The sequence below is a fragment of the Dasypus novemcinctus genome, chromosome 10, assembly GCF_030445035.2.
Source record: "Dasypus novemcinctus isolate mDasNov1 chromosome 10, mDasNov1.1.hap2, whole genome shotgun sequence".
Taxonomy (NCBI): Eukaryota; Metazoa; Chordata; class Mammalia; order Cingulata; family Dasypodidae; genus Dasypus; species Dasypus novemcinctus.
In genome coordinates this window covers 13,256,809-13,277,805 of record NC_080682.1, presented here as the reverse complement: position 1 = coordinate 13,277,805, position 20,997 = coordinate 13,256,809, and the positions used below count along the sequence as shown (strand labels likewise).

Here is a 20,997-nt window from a genome sequence, read left to right as displayed (position 1 = left end):
TTGGCAATTATGAATTGCCCCAGCCTCTAAAAACGTTATGTACTGGGCTTTGTGTGGGCATGTGTTTTTGTTGCCCTTGGGTAAATACCGAGGAGATTGCCAGGTCAAATGGTAAGTGCATATTTAACTGTACAAGAAACTGCTAATCTGGTTTCCAACATGACTGTACAAGCTCACATTCCCGCCGACAATGCAGGAACGTTCCAGTTGCACCTGGCGTTGACAGGTGTTTTCATTTTAGCCCCTGCAAGTGTGGAGTGGCTAGCCCTTCACAGCTCATCCACACAGCAATCCTATGACATCGGGGCTACTGTTGACCCCATTTTACAGAGGAGGAAACTGAATCTCAGAAAGACAAGGTCACTAGCCCCAGGTCTTACAGCTGTGAAGAGACAGGGTTAGAACCGGACACTGGAGTCAAGGCTCCTCATAAAACTCTTCTGTGGCCCCAACAAATTCTCAGTCAATGGAGTAATGGAGAAGGCACAGGAGAGTAACAGAGGCCTGGGTTCAAGGCCCTCCTGGGTCCCTTATCAGTGTGGTCTCGGGCGAGTGGCATGACTTCTCCTCAGCTTCCTCATCTATAAGGAGGATACCATCGTTTACCACTGAGCTAAGAGGGGGCGATCAGTACCTCTAAGCTCGTCCCTCTCCTCTCAATGCCAAGGAAGAGAACACATGAACAACGCTCTGTAGAAGTTACTGGAATGGTTGGCAAATGGCAAAAAGAGCTAATTACTAAATCCTGGCCCCACTTGAACACACATTGCCAAGCCGCCCTTAACTAAGCCACATTTGCATTTATTTACTTCTTTAAAACTGTGCTGAGCACTTCTGTGCACCATTTAATTCATGGCCAGAGATAAAGATGAATAAAATAATCTTCTTCATGGTTTCTTCTTCACATCCCAGGCCTAAGGGTCCCCTGGCTCATCCTGCGTCCATCCAACCATGTTTCCTTTCATTTGCAAGTTGAAAATGATGTGCAAAAGACTTTTTTTTTCTTTTCTAAATTATTGCAAAAGGTTTCCTATTCACATAGCATCATAACATACACATAAAGTATAAAAATAATAATGGAAGCAAGTGTACGATTGCCTTCGTAAGACATCACATATCACCAATGCCTGGGAGACTCCGATGAGCTCCCCAGTCTCCCCCCGCTTCGTCTTAATGTTCTCCCCTCCGTGCTTGGTGCTCCCAGGGCTTAGTCAGGTGGCTTTAGAACCAGCAATTCCTCCAGGGTATGGTGACATCTGCCCAAAGGTCAGAGTGCAGATCAAAGGAGACAGGCTCCAGAGGAGAGGAAATGGGAGGGCAGAGGAAGGAGGCACCAAAAGATGGGAAAGGGGAAAATGTAAGGAGAGAAACCACGCCCAATTGGATGTTTTAATGGGTGACTTCAAAATGTAAACGTGCTTCATAGACACCACCACTGGCGCTATTCTCTGTCTACACTGCCCAACCTTCCAAACTCACCCAGATTCTGGAAATATCAGGGTTGGCCCAGGAATCTGATTTCAGAACAAACCCCCCAGATAGGATCCTACCTAGCCGGTGCCCCCCCCAAATATCTCACACCCACAATTCCCGAATCAAAGTTTTCACTCCACTCTGCCCACTGAATAAAATCCCACAAAGTAGAGCATCCATTGTGTTAGTAAGCATCCTCTTTTAAGAAAAGACCCTTTCTAAGTCTTTCATACACTAGTAGGAATGTGTCTGCTAAGATTGCTTTGCTCCATTGCAGCTGGTTTCAGCCAAGTTTTAAGCATCAAGCACCTGAGGGGATCAGACCTAGGTGAGACCCCAAAGGCACAGGATTCAAGTAGACTTTGAAGGTGGGAGAGGGGTATGAAAGGGAGGGGCTCAGATGCCAAAGACAAATCTCACCTGTTTCCAGTTTGCTTCCTCCAGGGCAGGAAGGCAGCAGAGTTCCATTCTTCCTCTCCCATACTATGCTCACCTCTTTCCCGGGACTCAGCCCCATCACCACCAGAAGCAAGTAAATACTAATGCCTGTGGGCTAATTAGACACCCAACCTCCCCATATAATGACATTCCTATGCGGAAATGTGTCCTGAAGCCCGAGACCGACTGACCTACGGGTGTGCTTAAGGTTAGCAGCTACAGTAACACATCCCTAAGCTAAGAGAAGTTGGGGAACTGCTCTGAAGAACCCCAGCCATCTGTCCCACTGGGACACATCAGGGTGCAATGAGTTGTGTTAAATGCACTTTAGACCAATTTTGTCAAAATATTGCGTTGGTAAAGTTTGAATGTAAGCCTTTTACATGATTTCAGGGATAAGCCACCATGCCATCACTCTCTCTGCGGGTCCATCCCAACCATGTGTGCGATGTGCTTGCAATGGAAAGCTACTCAACTGGAAACTTCTCTGAACATAGCAAAGGGGTGGGGACAATCTTACCAAACAAGTTTCTGTTTGGGGTTAGGATAATAGGTGACGTTTGGAGACTGATAAGGCGGGTTAGCTAGGATTTGTGCTGTATATAAGGAGCAGCTCCTGCCTGTAGCTCCACACCTTCCCACCATCTAACCTTCTCCGGTGGCTTGGGACCCAGCAAGAGCCATGAAGTGGATACTGCTCCTCAGCCTGGTGGTACTCTCCGAGTGCCTCCACAAGTGAGTCGGGGGCATGCCGCACGAAGAGCAGTCGCCAGCGGGCCATTTCTCAGCCCCTTGGCTGCCTTTCATCCCTTCTTTTCCTTCTTCTCTTCTTTCCTCATGCAACACCTCCCTCTCGGGCTTCGGGCAGAGTCTTCCTTTCTGGTCCCTCGTTTGCCCTTTGGGGGAGGCAGCCTGGCAGCTGCAGTGCACAGCCCAGGCCCTCAAGTGCAGCTGGGGTTTGGTTCCCAGCTCTGCCACTAGCCACCTGGGCGACTCTGAGCAAGTCCCTCACCCTTTCAGAGGCTCAATTGCTTCCTCTGTAAACAGGGAACAAGATGGTACCTGCCTTATACAGTGGCCATCAGGACTCAACAAAATATTCGTGCATGGGAAGCACTTTGCAAAGTGCAAAACGGTGGGAGCTTCTTCCCTCTGTGGCTTCCCACCCTTTTCTCTCTGGCTAATTTCTTTTTCCTTCTGGGGCTTCTGGGCACCCCAGGAGCAGAATCCTCATCTGATCACTCTTCCTCCCACAAACCATCCATTTGCAAATGCTCTGCCCCAGGGTCCCCCTTGTCAGAAAGAAGTCCATGAGGCAGAAGCTGAAAGAAAATGGCTTGTTGGAGGAATTCCTGAAGAAAAGGAACTTCAACCCAGCCAGCAAGTACTTTCCCCAGGAGGCCTCCATGATGTTCACCCAGTCCCTGGAGAACTACCTGGACGTAAGTGCAGACAGCCCGCCCCGGGGCTGCGGCCAGGGGCAGGGCGATTCCGAGGACCTGACCCGGATAAGAGAGGGTGCTCCAGGTCTTGGAGGGGGCGCCAGGGCTCTGAGGTGCCAGTCAGTACATCCCAGAATTGCTTCCTGAATCTCAGCAACACAGGGAGGTCAGAAAGGTCACTCAGAGCCATTTCTCTCATTCATTCATTTGAGGTTTATTTAGGCTGAGCACCTTGTCAAGAGTCAGAGACTGTGCCGGGCACGGGGAAGACGCTGTGGCCAAAATCAGGCACAGCCCCTTCCCTCTTGGAGCTCCTGGGCTCGTAGGGAGAGGAAGGCATTAACCAATGAGGAAAAAGAAAGAAAGAAAATCAACGAGCCACCGAAAGCACTGTAAAGTGCAACCAGGATGAGGGCTACAAAGCGAAGTCTGTGGTGGCGTGACAGTGGGACATGGCGGCGGGGAGGCCTTCCTACCGCAGGGAAGGAAGAGCAGGAATTACCCAGAGGAAGGGGAGAGGATCCCAGAGTGGGAGGCTGCTTGTGCCGCAGCAGGAGGGAGCACAGGGCATTTGAGAAAAGGGTCCCTCCTATTGCACTAAAAAATTCCCACCCTTGAATTGCTCTCAGAAGCGTTAGAAAGAAAGAAAGCAGCCTCATTCAGGACAGGTCCACCAAAACGTTCAGATAGGATCCACGAGAGAAGCAAGTTGTTCTATACCTACATGAAGCCTGGACCTGATAGGAATGTTAACATTTTGGTAACAATTTGTCTGATTTCTAATTTGTGAGAAGAACATTTAACATAAAAATATTCCACCAAGACAAATGCTGTATATAGCACAGAGTATAAATCATAATATAAACTACAGACTTCGGTTAGTAGCAATGTTTCAATGTTTCAATATACAACACTAATTTAAAAGGTCAGTAATAGGGGTAAATTTATGTGTGGCTGTGTGTGTGGGGGGATTATATAAGAATTCCCTATACTTTTGGTGTAATTTTTCTGTAAATGTAAGTTGAAAACGTCTCTAAAAATTTAACTTAAAATAATATTGCCTCATAAACTAATTTTACATGGTACGCAATACTAGAATAAAATGATGTAATTACCAAAAAAAAAAGAAGGCTGGAGGGCAAGAAATGGTGCAAAGTGACTATGGGTGGGGCCAGACACAGCAGAGGATCTGAAGGGGTCTGTAACCTAACAGCTGCTGAATTACCTTTTTTTTTTTTTTTAAAGATTTATTTATTTATTTAATTCCCCCCCTCCCCTGGTTGTCTGTTTTCTGTGTCTATTTGCTGCGTCTTGTTTCTTTGTCCGCTTCTGTTGTCATCAGCGGCACAGGAAGTGTGGGCGGCGCCATTCCTGGGCAGGCTGCTCTTTCTTTTCACGCTGGGCGGCTCTCCTCACGGGCGCACTCCTTGTGTGTGGGGCTCCCCCACGCGGGGGACACCCTTGCGTGGCACGGCACTCCTTGCGCGCATCAGCGCTACGCACGGCCAGCTCCACACGGGTCAAGGAGGCCCGGGGCTTGAACCGCGGACCTCCCATATGGTAGACGGACGCCCTAACCACTGGGCCAAAGTCCGTTTCCCATGAATTACCTTAAACACGGGGCTGACCTGCTCAGGTGTGGGTTGCAGGAAGCTCACTCTGACTCTTCTGTCTGGCATCCAGTGGCCCAGCCGATATTGTGTGCCCCTCTGGATGGCACAGGCCAAGGGTCCAAGCCAGGCTGCCTGGTGGTGAAGAGCTTGTTGGCTTCCATATTCAGCAACGGGTGCAATTCCAGGCTCTAATGCCTCCAAGCCATGGTGACCCTGGGCAGGTCACTTAAATTCTGAGCCTTGGTTTCCTTGCCCCTAAAACAGAATGGCTAGGTTGTTTTAAACAGAGGGTTTTTTGCACGTAATTAGCACAGTCATGTTTTTGGAGTTCTTAGCCCAGGGCCTGGCCCCTGGAAAGAGCTTAGTAGACCTTAGCCCATTTATTCAGTCAACAAGGATTTATACAGCATCTACTATGTGCAAGGGGCTCAGGGTACAATTGTGAACAAAGCAAAGTTCTTGGAGCTTAATTTCTAGAGGGAAGATAAGAGACAAATAGACAAAAATGTAAGATAATTTCAGGTACCAACAAGTGCCATGCAGAAAAATTAATTAGAGCAAGGGGAAACAAAGTAATGGGGGGGGTGTGGGGGGGAATAGTTTTAGATAAAACAGTCAGGGAAGGCTCCCTGGAGAAGGTGACATTTGGCTAGAGCTGTGAATGATTGACAGGAAGGGGTCAGCCAAGGAAAGATTTAGAGTAAACATTTTCCAAGTCCCAGGAATAGCAAGTACAAAAGGCCCTGGGTTGGGAATGAGCTTGTCGTCCTCAAAGAACAGCAAGGAGACCAGTGGCAGGAACAAAAGGTGGCAAGGGGAAAAGGGCTGCCAATAAGAATAAAATTAATGGCAAGGCCCTTTCCTGAAACCTGCCACAGGCACCTGGGTTTAGAAACAAAATTTCTCAGTGGGTTTCCTGATCAACAATTTAATGAACAAGCATGTAGGCATTAAATTGCCGGGTGCTTGTCCCCTGAGACAGTGGGTCTCCAGGATAGCGAGACTAAGATATATAAGACCATGGTTGAATGCAGGCTCTTATTAGGTATTAACGGTGCTTAGGAGAGAAGAGTCAGAGGGTAAAGCAGGGGAGCAATCTGGGAAGACTTCCAGGAGGAAGAGAGACCCGGGCTGGGCCTTGAAGAATGGCTGCATTAGGCAGAAGCGGCAAGGAGAACAGCAGAGGAGACGACCCTGAGACATGTGGGGTCTGACGCGGCCCCTGGCTGGGGGCTCCCAGTCGGTGACATGCGCTGTCCTGCCCCGGCAGATGGAGTACTTCGGCACCATCGGCATCGGAACGCCCCCGCAGGAGTTCACCGTCATCTTTGACACTGGCTCCTCCAACCTGTGGGTGCCCTCCGTCTACTGCTCCAGCCCTGCCTGCAGTGAGTGCCCCACCCCGCCCTGCCACAGCCCCCCCTGCTCCCCAGTGTCCGCTGAACCGCTCGTGGGCTCCAAGTAGGGCCAGGGTGCACACCCGAGGGGTCACTCGATGGGATTTGCTGGGCACCTACTAGGTGCCAGGCTTAGGAACTCCGCGGGCGGAAAAGCCTGCATCAGGCAAGGTCCCTGCCCTCAAGGAGTTCACAGAGAAGCAGAGAGAAGGTCTCCCGATTAACCACAGCCCTGGGGAGAGAGGGCCCGGCGCTCCCAAAGGAGGCAGGGCGAAAGGGCCGTGGGACTGCTGGCTGGGAGTCCAAGGTGAGAAAGGGGCTCAAAAGCATGAGACGGCACCCTGGAGATGAGTGAGCACCTTGATTAACAAACCGTTTGTCTGCCAAACGAAGAGTGTTTGGAAATCGGAAGAAGCGGACAGTGCTTCAAGGTCCTTCTAACCTGCGTTCTCATCGCGAGGAGGTGCCCGTGGGAGCCGCCCCGTTGTCACTGAACACTGGCTGCCCACGGCGGCTCAGAAGGCGCTCATGGGCGCTCAGGGGCAGCCCTGGACCTGCTGTGCTCAGCGTGTGCCTGGAGGTCCTCGGGAGGGCCGGGGTTGGCTGGGGACCTGCTGGTCCCGGGCGCTTGAACAGGACAGGAGTGGAGCCTGGCCACTTTGGGGCCACACAGATGACCTTTTCCCTCCAAAGCCCCATCTGTTGCCATGGTACCCCATCTCAGGAAGACCACCCCAGCCCGGGAGCCTGGCTTGGCCCCTGGAGGTTGACGGTGTCCCCGCTTGCCTTCACAGCCAACCACAACCGCTTCAACCCTCAGCAGTCGTCCACCTACCAGGCCGCCAACGAGGCCGTCTCCATCGCCTACGGCACCGGCAGCATGACGGGCATCCTGGGATACGACACCGTCCAGGTGCGCACCTGCAGGCTCACCACCTCATCCCGCCCAGCCCGGGGCCAGCTTCTGGGGGCCTGGGGGGCCACAGTGCACCCCCCCGAACCAGCTCATTCAAGCAGTGCAGGTCCCAGGGATCCCCAAACTGACCTGATGGGGGGAGAGGAGCAGCAGGGATGTCCAAGGTGTTTCCAGATGGGGTAGCGGTAGGTGCTGGATGGGGTCCTGGAGCTGGGAGCCACCCTCGGCCACGGAGAGGGTGGGCCGGTGGAGGGGGGAGCCGAGACTCCGTTCTCTTTTAGCACCTCCTTCTCTTCCTCCTCCTGCCACTGGCAGCCCGCCTGAGTCACAAATCTCCACCAGCCGCCACCCCCTCCAGGACACAGTGGAGGTCTAGAGCCCTGATTTGCCTGGGGTCCGCTTTGCATCTTTTCTTTTTTAAGATTTATTTTTATTTTACTTTTATTTATTTCTCTCCCCTTCCCCCCTCCCCCACCCCCCGTTGTCTGCTCTCTGTGTCCATTCGCTGTGTGTTCTTCTGTGAACGCTTGGATTCTTGTCAGCAGCACCGGGAATCTGTGTCTCTTTTTGTTGCGTCATCTTGCTGCATCAGTTCTCCATGTGTACAGCACACTCCTGGGCAGGCTGGACTTTTTTTTCTTGCACGGGCCGGCTCTCCTTATGGGCACACTCCTTGCACGTGGGGCTCCCCTACACAGGGGACACCCCTGCATGGCACGACACTCCTTGCATGCATCAGCACTGCCCGTGGGCCAGCTCCACACGGGTCAAGGAGGCCCTGGGTTTCAACCCTGGACCTCCCATGTGATAGGCAGACGCTCTATCCGTTGAGCCAAGTCCACTTCCTGCTTTGCATCTGTTCATCTGAAACACAAGTACACGGTGACCATATTCTGGATCAAAATCTCCCAGCACGCCCCCGACCGTGATCATCTGGAGATGAGCGGCAAGGATGATCTCTAGCCAGGAATACCAAGCGTTCCAGGGGACCTCCTCTGCCCCCCCCCCCTTCCAGCCCCCAGCCTTGGAAGCCAAGTGCTACATGACATGGACTGAGGGCTCTACGGGCCCAGGGCTGGCATTGCTGGGCGAGCAGGAGCTGATGGCAAACGTCTTGGTCCCCCACGCAGGTCGCAGGCATCGCCGACACCAACCAGATCTTCGGCCTGAGCGAGACAGAGCCCGGCTCCTTCCTGTACTACTCTCCCTTCGATGGCATCCTGGGCCTGGCCTACCCCAGCATCTCCTCCTCTGGGGCCACACCTGTCTTTGACAACATTTGGAACCAGGGCCTGATCTCCCAGGACCTCTTCTCCGTCTACCTGAGCGCGTAAGCTGGCGAGGAGCGGCCCCTGTACCTGCCCCAGCAGGGAGGCAGCGGGGCAGAGGGGGCCTTGGAAGGCAAGGGAACTGCAAGGTCAATGTCCAAGCTGGAGACATGTGACTGTGCAGACTAACGGTGCCAAGCGTCTCTTGGACGACCCAGCTTCATTCTGACATATTTTACCAGCATTAGTCTGTGTCGCCTGGACTACTCAAATGGCATCAGTCATTTGCTCTCTACCACCAGGACCTTCATCCCTGGTCCCCAGAATAGGCCGTTTAAAGTGAATCTGGTTAAAACAGGGAGCAAAATTTCTTAGTGAAAAGAAAAAGAAAAGATTTGATTGGGACTTAACGTCTGGAACAATGAAACTAAAAACTGATGAAAAGGAGTTTCTTTTATTATTTAACAAAAGATGGGTTCCCCTTGTGGCTATGAGTTAATTCTAAGAATGAACAAAGAATGAATCAAGTGCAGGTTTTTGTTTGAAAGTTGCCTCCCATCTCTGAGCTTCAGGATCCTCACCTGTAAGGTGGAGAGAATAACAACATTGACTCCTGCAGAGGCCTTGACGTAAGAATTAAAAGAAACAGCGTCGCCACACACCCAGCACAGCTCCTGGCACTGGTCGGTGCCCGTAAAGGGTAGCTCTTAGGGTGCACATACTAGATGTTCGGTGGCTGCATATGGATTAATTCAGGTCTTCTTCCCCCATTTTCCACAGCAATGACCAGAGTGGCAGCGTGGTGATATTCGGTGGCATCGATTCTTCTTACTACACTGGGGAACTGAACTGGATACCCCTTTCTTCCGAGGGATACTGGCAGATCACTGTGGACAGGTGAGGGCACCATGGATGGGTAACTTCTGGCCTGGATTCTTTGTGAACTTGTAGTTTAGCTTTCCAGAACCTCCCCCCCCATCTCCACCCCGGAAAAGGGACACTGGGAGGAGAAAGAGGTTGTTGGCCAAGCCCAGAGAGACCCTGGGATGGGCACTGTGCTGTCCGGGCACCCACACCCTCCGTGAGGATGAGATGACCACTTTCCTTCTGGTCAAGGAGGCAGGACATGCACCAGCATCCCTGGGAAGAGCTAAGGACCCAGCCTGCCCACACATCCCAGCATGCAGGGGACCAATGGACCGGCACATGCTCCTCCCACTCCAGGAGACATGTCACCCTCAGTCTAGGGACAGGACACACGGTGGAGTTGTTTGGGGTCATTCCTTCCCCCGCCCCCTTCACGGCCTGTCCCTTGCCCCCTTCCAGTCTCATTCCTCAGCTGTTCATCCCCCTGCCAGGCTGCCAGAGTGGCCGATTGTCCAGATTTGTCTGTGAAGTGAGCAATTTCCTGGGATGCAAGATTTTAGTACTAAAACCAGGACAGTCCTGGAGAAACTGGGATGAGGGGGTCCTGCATTTCTGCCCCACCACGCTGAGACATCATCAGCTCCTCCAACACCCACCCTGCTCGTCCCCATCACTCCCCAATGCCCTCCTCCAGCTCTTCACCGCCCCAACTCCTGAACAACTTTTGCTCTCTGCCTCTCTGCGAAGCCTTCCCAGGCCACCGCCCCCTCCCCCCCCCCCGAGCCCCGTGGATTGTGTTTCTATTCCCCAGCATGTGGTCCTCTCACCCAGCTCTTCCTTTGAAATAACTTGTCTCTCCTGCTAGACTGTGAGCTCCCCACAGCCAGAAACTCAGTGGCACCATCTTGTCTATCTTCACATCTACCGTGCCTGTCACAGAGAGGGCATTTCAGTAAATGTGTGTTGATCTAAATGAATGCGTGAATGTACAAGCGAGTGGGAGACACCATGAAGTCTTATGAATTGGCCAACAGATGGAGAGGAGGGACCCTCTTGGGGTCACCTGGTTCCACCTTGGGGATGTGCCCCATGGGGGTTCAGGAGCCTTGACTTGCATCTCACCCCCAGCATCACCATGAATGGAGAGGCCATCGCTTGCAGTGGGGGCTGCCAGGCCATCGTGGACACCGGGACCTCTCTGCTGTCTGGTCCAACCAGCGCCATTGCCAACATCCAGAGCTACATCGGAGCCACCCAGAGCTCCAACGGCGAAGTGAGTGCCGCCCTCACTGCCCTCATCTGGACACACGTGACAGATCTATGGGCAGACAGAATGACAGCCTTCTAACCCCACCCCCCCACCCCCCACCCCCGCTCTTTCCAGATGGTGGTCAGCTGCTCTGCCATCAACAGCCTGCCCGACATGGTCTTCACCATCAATGGTGTGCAGTACCCTGTGCCCCCCAGTGCCTACATCCTCCAGGTAAGGGGGCTCTGGGCCATCCGCCGAGATGTGCCCACACAGAAGGGGGCCACAAATCCCCCTTTGCAAGAGGGAAAGGACACTTCTATAGGCCGGAGCCAAGGGGCATGCTGACATCTGCTCTCCAGTCTCCAGAGAAAAGGAACATAGTAAAACCAAATACGCAGATGGAGAATCCGGCTGCAGCCCCCCGAGAGAAAAAAGTGAGGCCAAGGATGAGCGTGTGGAAAGAGGATTTCAAGTTGGACATCTGTGGGTCCAATTCCTGGATGTTGGCCCACTGATTCTAAGCAACTTCCAACCTTGTTGCGCCTCAGTTTCCGCCTCTATAAACTAGAGATGTCAGCTTTCCACCCTCAGAGTGTGGATGAGATAATCCTAGACTGACGGCATTAGAACTACAAAGGATCAGGCAAATGGAAATCATAACTCCCACAGGGCTGGGGTCTAAGACAATCCAGTAACAAATCTTTAGTCCAAAGAGCCACAGGAAAACTCTTTGCCTTCAATGACAATACCAGGTGAGAGACTAGTTCAGTCTTCAGCAAGAAGCACTGAGGCCTGGGCCCCTCTCTCAGAAAGTCTGGCTTAATCAGCAGGTGGGGAGGCCTGAGCATTGGGGGGGGGTTAAGGTTCAAAGCTCCCCAGGTGGTTCTAATGGACAGCCGAGGTTGTAGCCCAGTGACCTAGTGAATGCAATGAATGAACAGCTGATCTGGTTTTGCCACTGGTGGGATCAGGATAATGTAAAAAGGCTGTCACCAGGATTTCCAAACTCCTTCCCCCCCGCTGAGCTCTCCCTAAACCCCTTAGCTTCAATGCTGATGTCAGAGTCCACGTGTCTGCCAGAAACACTGGATAACATCCAGTAATCCCAGCAGTGAACAGCTTATACCGACAGAGCCCAGACTGAGGACAGACATGTCCCTGGACAGAGCCAGCAAGCGCCTCCTTGCAAGTGCCTTGCAGCTGGGCCCTGCCGACTTGTTTTTTCCCCCAAGCACCTGCTGCTGTTCAGGCCGTGTCCCATCTCCACGTTTACCCTCCTTTTCTCCAGAGCCAGCAGGAGTGCACCAGCGGCCTCCAGGGCATGGACATCCCCACGGCCTCCGGAGACCTCTGGATCCTGGGTGACGTCTTCATCCGCCAGTACTTTGTCGTCTTCGACAGGGGGAACAACCAGGTCGGCCTGGCCCCCGTGGCTTAAGCAGGAGTCTTTCCCGCCACTTCCCAGGAAGATCTGACCTTAGTTCTCTGCCCACTCTAGCTGTATATAATTCTCCTGATTGTTCTTCCTATGGGATCATGGAGGTGGATTCTCGACCCCATTCCCTATCCTACCAATGACGTAGAATAAAAATATAACCTGCTGAAAAAATGGTCTGTGGAGTTGCTTCTCTTCCTCGGCGTTCCCCCTGATGTCACTGGGGTCAGAGCACCAAGGCAGGGCATTGAAAATGGCCATATCCACTTGCACAGCACCTAAAACAGCGACACTGACAGTAGACACTTCCTATTAGAGCCAAGAAGAAAAGGGGCCTCAGCAGATCCTGCTGGGGGTGACATGAGAAGACTTGGGGGCGAGAAAGCCTGGGCCCACTGCCTCCTCCTAGGATGGGACACCAAAGCTTTCGGTTGAGGAGGTCAGCTTCTTCTTTCTCCCAAAGCCCCTTCTGGACAGCTGGCCGCTGATAATCACATTCTTAAGTAGGCAGGACAATATGAGGTTGTCCACAGGACATGGGCAGGAGAGGTGGCTGAAGCTGACACTCCACAACCTTTCAGGCTGCTCTTTGTGATTAGCTGGTTGATTGAGGTCAAACAAGGAGGACCCCTCCAACACTAAGTGCTTAACTGATCCATTTCCCCATATACAATTTAAAGAGGAGGGTTTCCCACTTCCCTGAGTAGAGTTTGTGAGAAACCAAGCATGCTTATTAGCACGTATGTCCTAGAAAGGCAAACAGGAATTATTTAGAAGAGTATTCTTCAGAATGGGTTTGGTAACAAAATGTTCAATGAAAAACAGTTTCAAGATAAGGAAAGTATACATTCTAGACCCTTCTTGGAGGTTCCCCAAGCCCATTTCCCCATCAAAGGCTCTGAGAAGTCCTACTGCAAAGTGAAAAGTGACCTGTTTCGCTTTAACACACCTTAGCTTGATCCCAGTTCCTCTGTGGCTCATAAACCTATCACAGTCCTGTGCTCCTTGGCACACATGTTGGAAAATTTCCCAAAGCTCCTGCCTCTGCTGACAACTGGGTCCCTGGCTGTTAGCTAGAGACACCGGTCCAAGGGCTAGAAGTGGGCCTTCCTGCTGAGATGGGATGATTTGGGGTGCTCAGATCACACCAGCTTTAGACAAAGTCTCACCATGCTGTCCCACCGATTTGCAATTTATCACTTACACATGCAAGACACTGGGGCCTAGGAAGGGTTAGGATGAGTTCCACGCCCCATGTCCCGGGTCTCCCCACTGTCACCCTCACCCCTCTAACCCATTCTCTATAGCTGAACAATCTTTTTGAAACATAAACTTGATCACATCTTTCCCTTTTAAAAAATCTTTAATCAATGCTTTCTCATTGTACTTAGAAAAAAACAACAAATCTTTAGCATGGCTTCTAGACCCTGCGTGCTCTGGTCCCCGGAACCCACCAGTCTCACCTTGATCCTCCTCGTCCTGAGCTGCAGCCATGCTGGCCTTCCTCCACCTCCACAAACACGCCCACACTCATTCCCACCTCCAGGCCTTTGCACATGCTGTTGCCTGTGCCTGGGTTGATTTCCCCCGTTCTCCCGACCCAGCTGACACCTAGCATCCTGCAGATCTCAGTGAAGCCCCCTCTGACCACTCCCTCAGAGAGTCCACCTTCCTCTTCCTCGATGGCTCTTGGCACAACCTGAAATTACCCTTTTATGTGAGCGTGTGTTTCTGACCCAAAAGGGCAGGGACTGAAATTGTTTTGCTTCTGGTTGAAGCCCCAGCAGCACATAGCCGGTGCTCAATAGATACAGCTGAACGAGTGATTAATGAGAGATGACTTTCTAGAAGAAAACGACCAGGATGGGATGCGGTGGCTGATACGATTTGACAAAGGCCTGAGTAAGACAGCAGACTGGTCAGCGACCACTCCCACTGACATTCTATCTCCCATTCAGCTGCGAGACAAGCAGGTGGATTTCTTGGATTTCTAGGGAGGAATCTCACCATTTCCTGACTCCTTTGCTGTCACTGGTTTTGCCGATTCGTCCCAGGCACCTACTATGAGCCAGGCTGTGTGCTCAGCCCTGGAGACGCAGGAGCGGTCTTCTTGGGGCCTCTCCTTCCTCCCACTGCCCGCTCTGTCCTTCCTTCCTACCCGTCCCAGCCCCGGCAGCTGCAGCTCAGCCTGTCTCCCAGCTCCTCTTCCGTTCCCTCACCCAGGGATTCCTGCATGCAGACAGAACCTAGAGAGGTTGCTGTGTCAACATATCTGACCCGATGCTTTCCACTTTGCTCCAAAAGATAAGATGGATTTGCATTCCTCTTCCACAGTCTCCTGCCTCTCCTACGTTCATCGTGCTCGGTTTCCTGAGAGCCCTGGGGGTCTGAGGCTAGCTCCATCCATCCTTTTCACTCACACTTGTCCAAGAGTCTCTCAGGTCTCTGCTCCACTCATCTATGAAACCAAAACCCTCCCCAAACGATGATCCTCGCACACTGCCGGTGGGAGTGTAAAGGGGTATGATCCCTAAGGAGGTCGAGTTGGCAAAATCTTTCAAAATCAGAAATGCGTAGACTTTTAGGCCCAGTAAATTCACCTTCGGGAATTTATGTTAAAGATACACTTGCACACGTGCAAAATGATGTAAGGACAAGGTTATTCTTTGTAGCATTATTTGTAACAGCAAGATTTGAAACAACCCAAATGTCCATCCATGGAGGATGCTTAAACAATTGTGGTACATCCGTGCAATGAGCCAATATGCAGCTGTAGAGAGAAAAAAAATGAGTATGCTCTCTAGGTACTGAGACAGAAAGATCTTGAAAATAGATTAAGCATAAAAAATATATATATACACAATGGAGCCTATACTATCCCATGTTTGAATTATAAAGAAAGAAAAAAGGAATATTTACTTGTATTTGCATTAAGGAATTCATGAAGGATACCCAAGAATAGGTCAATGTGGAGAGAAGACAGGCTCACTGAATACAATTTTACATTTTTACTTTTTTAATGACGTGGACAATACATATTCAAAGTAAGTTAATTAAAGATATTTTTAAACCTCTGAAAGTTTATCCTAATTAGAAACCTATTGTGATTTATCCTTAGGCCTGTTCACCTATCAACCTCCAAAAGCAGGTCTCTGGAAACTGGTCTGATCATTTGGCCTTTCTGGAAATTTTCCAAGTCCAGTGAAATTGACACTATGGAACAGGCTTCTGACACACTCTTCTCCCCTCGTACTGCTCCTAAATGCAGAAATCTAGGAAAGGGAAAATGTAGATGTATTCACTGTGAACCAACACCACCTTGCTTGACTGAGCCCGGGTGGGTGAATATTCAGAACTCCCCCTCCCCCCACAAAAGCACTGAGTGCCCTGCATTCGTCCAGCAGGGGTCTCTTAAGTGGCCCTCCAGCCTCCTGGTGCCGGCTACCCTTGGGGCAGGGCTTACTTTGGGCAGAACATGTTCTCACCAAATCGGATCCCACCAGCTCCCCCAGCATGTCACAATGACAGTGGCCACCCAAGGCAGGAGGGGGACAGCTCTGAGCCCTCCAGGAGCCCTGGGAAGGGACAGCATTTACCACAGGTGTGAAGCAGATGCTGTTGATACCCAAGGAAGCTCCAGGCAGCTTCTGCATCTCTTCCCCTAGAACATTTTTGTGCCTGGGAGAGGGAAGGAAGTAGGCTCAGTCCTCAGGTTCAGCCAACTGGACATGCGGCAGGGCCAAGACGCCAGCAGCAACCCTCACCCAGTAAGGACAACCATTCCAGCGTCCTCACACACTCCAGGGAGCCAGTTCCACAGAGGGTCTCCAGAGGGCCTGAATGCCAGTTGTCCACACACCTTGGTTGGCTTCCCTCCCCCGTCTCACTCCTGCCCCGCTTACCACATTTCCTGGCGTCAACTCCCAGATCAACAACTGGCACCCAGATGCTGGGCTTTGGGTCTACTTTAAAATAACAGGGTTGTAGCACCCCACCATAAATGGTGGCTATCCACTGTTTATATGAAACTCAGCAGATGAGCCCAAGCCAAGTGAGATGTGAAGGGAAAAAGGCCCAAGTAGGAGTCTTAAGAAAGAGGCTCAGCACTCATAAACTGTGCAACCTTGCAATAGTCTAGCCTCTCTCGGCCTCTGTTTTCTCAGTCGTAAAATAGATGGAGATAAGGGGGTGTCTGGATAAGCACATTTTTACACTTGAACCAACTTGGGAAAACATTAGAGCTGTTCTTCTTCCTTCCCCCCACCCCGTTTTTTTTTTAAATATTCAAAATACAAATCATTTAATTGTGTGCTATTGAGGAGGGCTAGAACAGACCTGAGGGGAAAGAAAGGGTGCCATGGGAGAACACTAGGGTGATGGGGCAAAGCAGTCAGTTCTGTGTGGACCTCCTGCTTGCAGTCACCCACCTGTGCCTGGGTCTATCCCTTCTTTTTATTTTTTTAAAGATTTATTTATTTAATTATTTCTCTCCCCTCCCCCCCCCCCACCCTGGTTGTCTGTTCTCTGTCTACTGTCCACTTTTGTTGTCGTCAGCAGCACGGGAATCTGTGTTTCTTTTTGTTGCATCATCTTGTTGTGTCAGCTCTCCGTATGTGCAGCGCCATTCCTGGGCAGGCTGCACTTTGTTTCGCGCTGGGCGGCTCTCCTTACGTGGCATACTCCTTGCGAGTGGGGCTCCCCTACGTGGGGGACACCCCTGCATGGCAGGGCACTCCTTGCGCGCATCAGCACTGCGCGTGGGCCAGCTCCACATGGGACAAGGAGGCCCGGGGTTTGAACCACGGACCTTCCATGTGGTAGGCGGATGCCCTAACCACTGGGCCAAGTCCCCGGCCCAGTCTATCCCTTCTTGTGAAGAAACAGAGAGATACCAACAGCATTAGAAAGTCCTACCCACAAGGGAGGAAGCGACTGCCCAAGGTCAGATGCCTGAAGACAGCAGATAAGGAGAGGCCCATTCATCACCAGACAATTGCATGTTTGCAGACCCCCTCCCCTGACCCCCACTCAGGCTGCACACTCTCAGAAACAAAGAGAAAGTTGTGTTTACAATCTCTCTTTTGCTTACGACATGACCAATGAGAATGTCGCAACCTACAGGTCTTCATTTCCATGCAGGAAGAAAGGGGGCAGGGCCAGCCTTAATAAAGCTGCATCCCAGCCCCAGAGCACATGTCCCCCTTGAGCGTGAACTTTCACTTTACATTAAACTCTTTACTGGCTTAAACTGTGGCACGTCCTTGAATTCTTTCTCCTGACGTGGCCCAGGACCTGGAAGCACCCAGCAACATCTTTTGGCGAGCCAGCCAGGAATACTAGTAACACTCTCAGCTACCCAACAAAGACTGGTTAGTCTTGGCCCCTCGTCAGGCCTGTCTGTGCCTTCTTTAGTCTGTCTGCCATTTCCTCCTGCCATTTCCAGTCTCTCTCTTTTGCCTGTTCACCCTTTCCTCCCACCATTTCCTCCTGCCATTTCCTCTCACCACTTCAAACAGGTTCCCAGGATATAACCCAGTCTGCTCAGAGTCTTCTGGCTCCCTCCTTGGAGGTGGCAGGGGCTGTACCCTGCACTGTGTAGATTCAAGGAGACTCTGGGTGGTGGTAGCACCACCCTTCAGACCTTCCCTAAGTTGTATAGGAACTCCCTGGGAGTCTCAATGCATGACAATGTTTTCTGGCCTTGGTTCTATGTTTAGGAGATATTCTAGGCCAAGGCCCAGATCTCCAGTCTTTGACTATTTGGTTACTCTTAGGGATTCTGTCTCTCAGCCCTGTCCCAAAAAGGGGAGGCCACCAGTCAGTCTCAATGACTCCACCTCATACCTTTCCCCATTAAACCCATGCCCTTAAAACCTGACTGGTGGTAGGGCAGATGTGGCTCAAGTGGTTGAGTTCCTGCTTCCCATGTACGAGGTCCTGGGTTCAATCCCCAGTACCTCCTAAAAAAAAAAAAAAGAAGCTGAGTTGCTATGTTTCCCAGGTCATCACCTTCAAATGACCTCTACCCTACACACTATCTCATCCCACACTGTCCCCTTAGACGTGTTCTCATTTGTGATTCCCAAAGGGCGTTAGGCAGGAGAGTATTAGTTCCTTTTTTGTTGTTAGGCAAAAAAATACTAGTTCCTTTTTGGCTTTTATTTCTGGTCCCTCTGTACTAGTTGAAGCCAAATCACTGGGCAAGTTCCCTCACCCCAGGCAGTAGTCCTATGGCCCTACTTCAGTCCATTGCTTATGCTGTGAGTTCTCTTAGGCTGACTGCCAGCTTGGCAGCTTCAGTCTCGGGCTGCCCTTAGGGGACTGCAGCCAATCCCTTGGGGCTTGACCTGGATGTCTCCCAAGACCATAGGGGCCCTGGGCATGCCCAGAGTCCAAAGCCCTCAATTTCCAGGACGAATGGAATGATGGGCATTTTTCACTACCTTCAGGATATGAACTGGGATGCCAGTTGTCCTTACAGGCATATAGTTTATCCTTGTTCACTAGGAAGATAGGTGCTTCATCCAGCATCCCTATAGACTCTCCCCTGGGGTAACTTCAGAAATGGGATGATCTGGCCACCAATGGTCTGACAAAGAAGAAGTTAATCATCTTCTGCAATATTACACAGCCTCAATATCAGCTAGAGGGTGGCCAGGAATGGCCATTAAATGGGATTCTCAATTGCAAGTCCATGCTTCAGTTGGATCTGTTATGTAAGAGAGAGAGGAAGTGGATAGAAATTCCATGTCCAGCTTTTTATGGCCCTTTATCATGATAAAGGTCTAAAAGACCCTGCCACTTGTGTTAAACACAAGCAACTCTGCCACCCTCCAAAAAAGAAGATATCCTAGCTGACCTCCTTCTTAGCAGTCCACCTTCATAGGACACTGTCACTGCCCCAGAGGCACCCATAGACCCACCTCCAAAGAGTGCCTTAGCTTTTCCCTCTTACATCCCAGGGCCCAGTATGGCAGGCCATACCCAAGGCAGAGCCTCTTTCCATCCAGTGAAAAATCCCACAAGACTTTACCCCTTGTGAGACGTAGCTAATGCGGATGCAGGAACAATTCAAGTTCATGTCCCCTTCCTATGATGGATCTTTCTCAATGTGAAAACAGTCAGGCTGATTCTTGGGAGATCTGGCCAAGTTCACTGAGGAATTCCAGCATCTTACCCTATCTTCTGAGTTAACCTGGGATGACATGCACATAATCCTGTCCACTTGCTGCACTCCAGAAGAAAAACTTTCCTTTTGGATTGAAGTCCAAGCTTATGCCTATAAAGTGGCAGCCCAGCAGCCTAACCAATATGCTGTTGGGGCAGTAGCCAGCCTAAATACAGACCCTAACTGGAATTATCAATGAGAACAGGCAGACCTAAAAACAAGAGACCATGTGATCAGTTATCTCCTCAAGGGGGATGAGGAAGCAGAGCACTAACCCCTTTAACTATTAAAAACTCAGAGAAGAAACTCAAGGAAAAGAAGAGAACCCAGCCTTATTTCAGGGTACATTAGTAGAAGCCATGAAAAAAACAGACTCTAGTAAACCCAGACTCCTGAGAAGGTCAAATCCTTCTAGGGACTTCATTAGTTAATCAGCCCCTGACATTTACAGAAAGCAGCAAAATCTCTCCTTGGCCCCCCAATCTTCCATGAACATCCTTCTAGATACTGCCTTCTCTGTTTTCAACAACTGTGATTGGGTCAGAAAGGAGGAAAAGTAAGGAAAAGCGGGCAAAGGTCTCGAGAATAGGCCCAAATTAAAGCAATTGCCATTAAAAGCACCTGGCACCTTTAGACCACCTGAACCAAGGCTCCAAGGTGATGGGATCCTGTTTCAAATGCGGAAGAGTGATCATACCAAGGGGCTTCCAAGCCCCAAGTGCAGGAAGCATGGGCAGTGGGCCCTGGAGTGCACCAGCCCACGAAAGGGGAACCGGGTTACCCTGCAAGCCCTGCTCACTATGCCAGAAGAAGATTGAAGGGGCCTGGGGCCAGTGTGGCTCCAGGGGCAACATCACAAACCATCAACCTGGAGGAGCCTTGGGTGACCCTTGACTGGGTAAGATTAATTTCCTAATTGACACAGGAACCATGTACTTGGTCCTGCCTTGCCAGTCCAGACCTCCCTCTTCCCAGACCTGTCCAGTAATGGGAATGGATGGGAAGTCCAAAACCAGATCTTTCACCAAATCACTCCCTGCAAAATAGGCAATCTACTTGTAAATAGTTTCTAATTGTGCCTGAGTTCCCTACTCTGGCCCTTGGACCCAGACTGCCTTTGTTCTCTAGGGGCTACTATCTAGCTAATAGATCCAACCCTAATCCCCATAGTATCAACCATCTGCTTAGCTGTGGCCTCGGACTCAAACCCATAGGCCCTCTCAGGCACAGTTCCCCAGGAAATAACCAAATAAATCCCCTACTGTGGGGTACAGGAATCCCAGCACAAGCCTTCAGGTACCCCAGTCTCCACTGCTTATAAAACTGATCACCCTATCCTCACAAGAAGCAATATCACCTCAGGCAAGATGCTGTCAAGGGCCTTAGGCCCACAACATTAAAATGTTTAGAAAATGTCCCCTTAGTGCTGTGCCAGTCTCCCTGTAACACTCTACTCCTCCCAGTAAAAAAGGCAAATGGGACATTCCGATTGGTACAAGACCTAAGAGCAGTCAACAACTTTTTAGTACCAATCCATCTGGTGGTACACCTACACCCTATTAAAACAGGTCCCCAAAACTGCAGTCTGGGTCACTGTCCTTGGTTTGAAAGATACCTTTTTCTGCATCCCACTCCATCCAAACTCTCAGTTCCTTTTCACCTATGAGGGGCAGGAGTCTAACAATAAATCTCCAGCCCAGCTCAACTGGACTGCACTGCCACAAGGAT

The 20,997-nt window shown here is 50.9% G+C and overlaps 1 protein-coding gene across 1 annotated transcript; it reads left to right on the top strand.

Moving 5' to 3' along the window:
* The first annotated feature begins 2,593 nt into the window (after positions 1–2,593).
* Positions 2,594–12,204, top strand: LOC101444138 (pepsin A). Its single transcript, XM_004446470.3, has 9 exons — positions 2,594–2,646; positions 3,197–3,353; positions 6,237–6,354; positions 7,158–7,276; positions 8,410–8,609; positions 9,328–9,444; positions 10,543–10,687; positions 10,799–10,897; positions 11,955–12,204. Exons 1-9 carry the CDS (start codon positions 2,594–2,596, stop codon positions 12,102–12,104), a joined length of 1,158 nt encoding a protein of 385 aa, XP_004446527.1. The 3' UTR covers positions 12,105–12,204.
* The last annotated feature ends 8,793 nt before the right edge of the window (positions 12,205–20,997 follow it).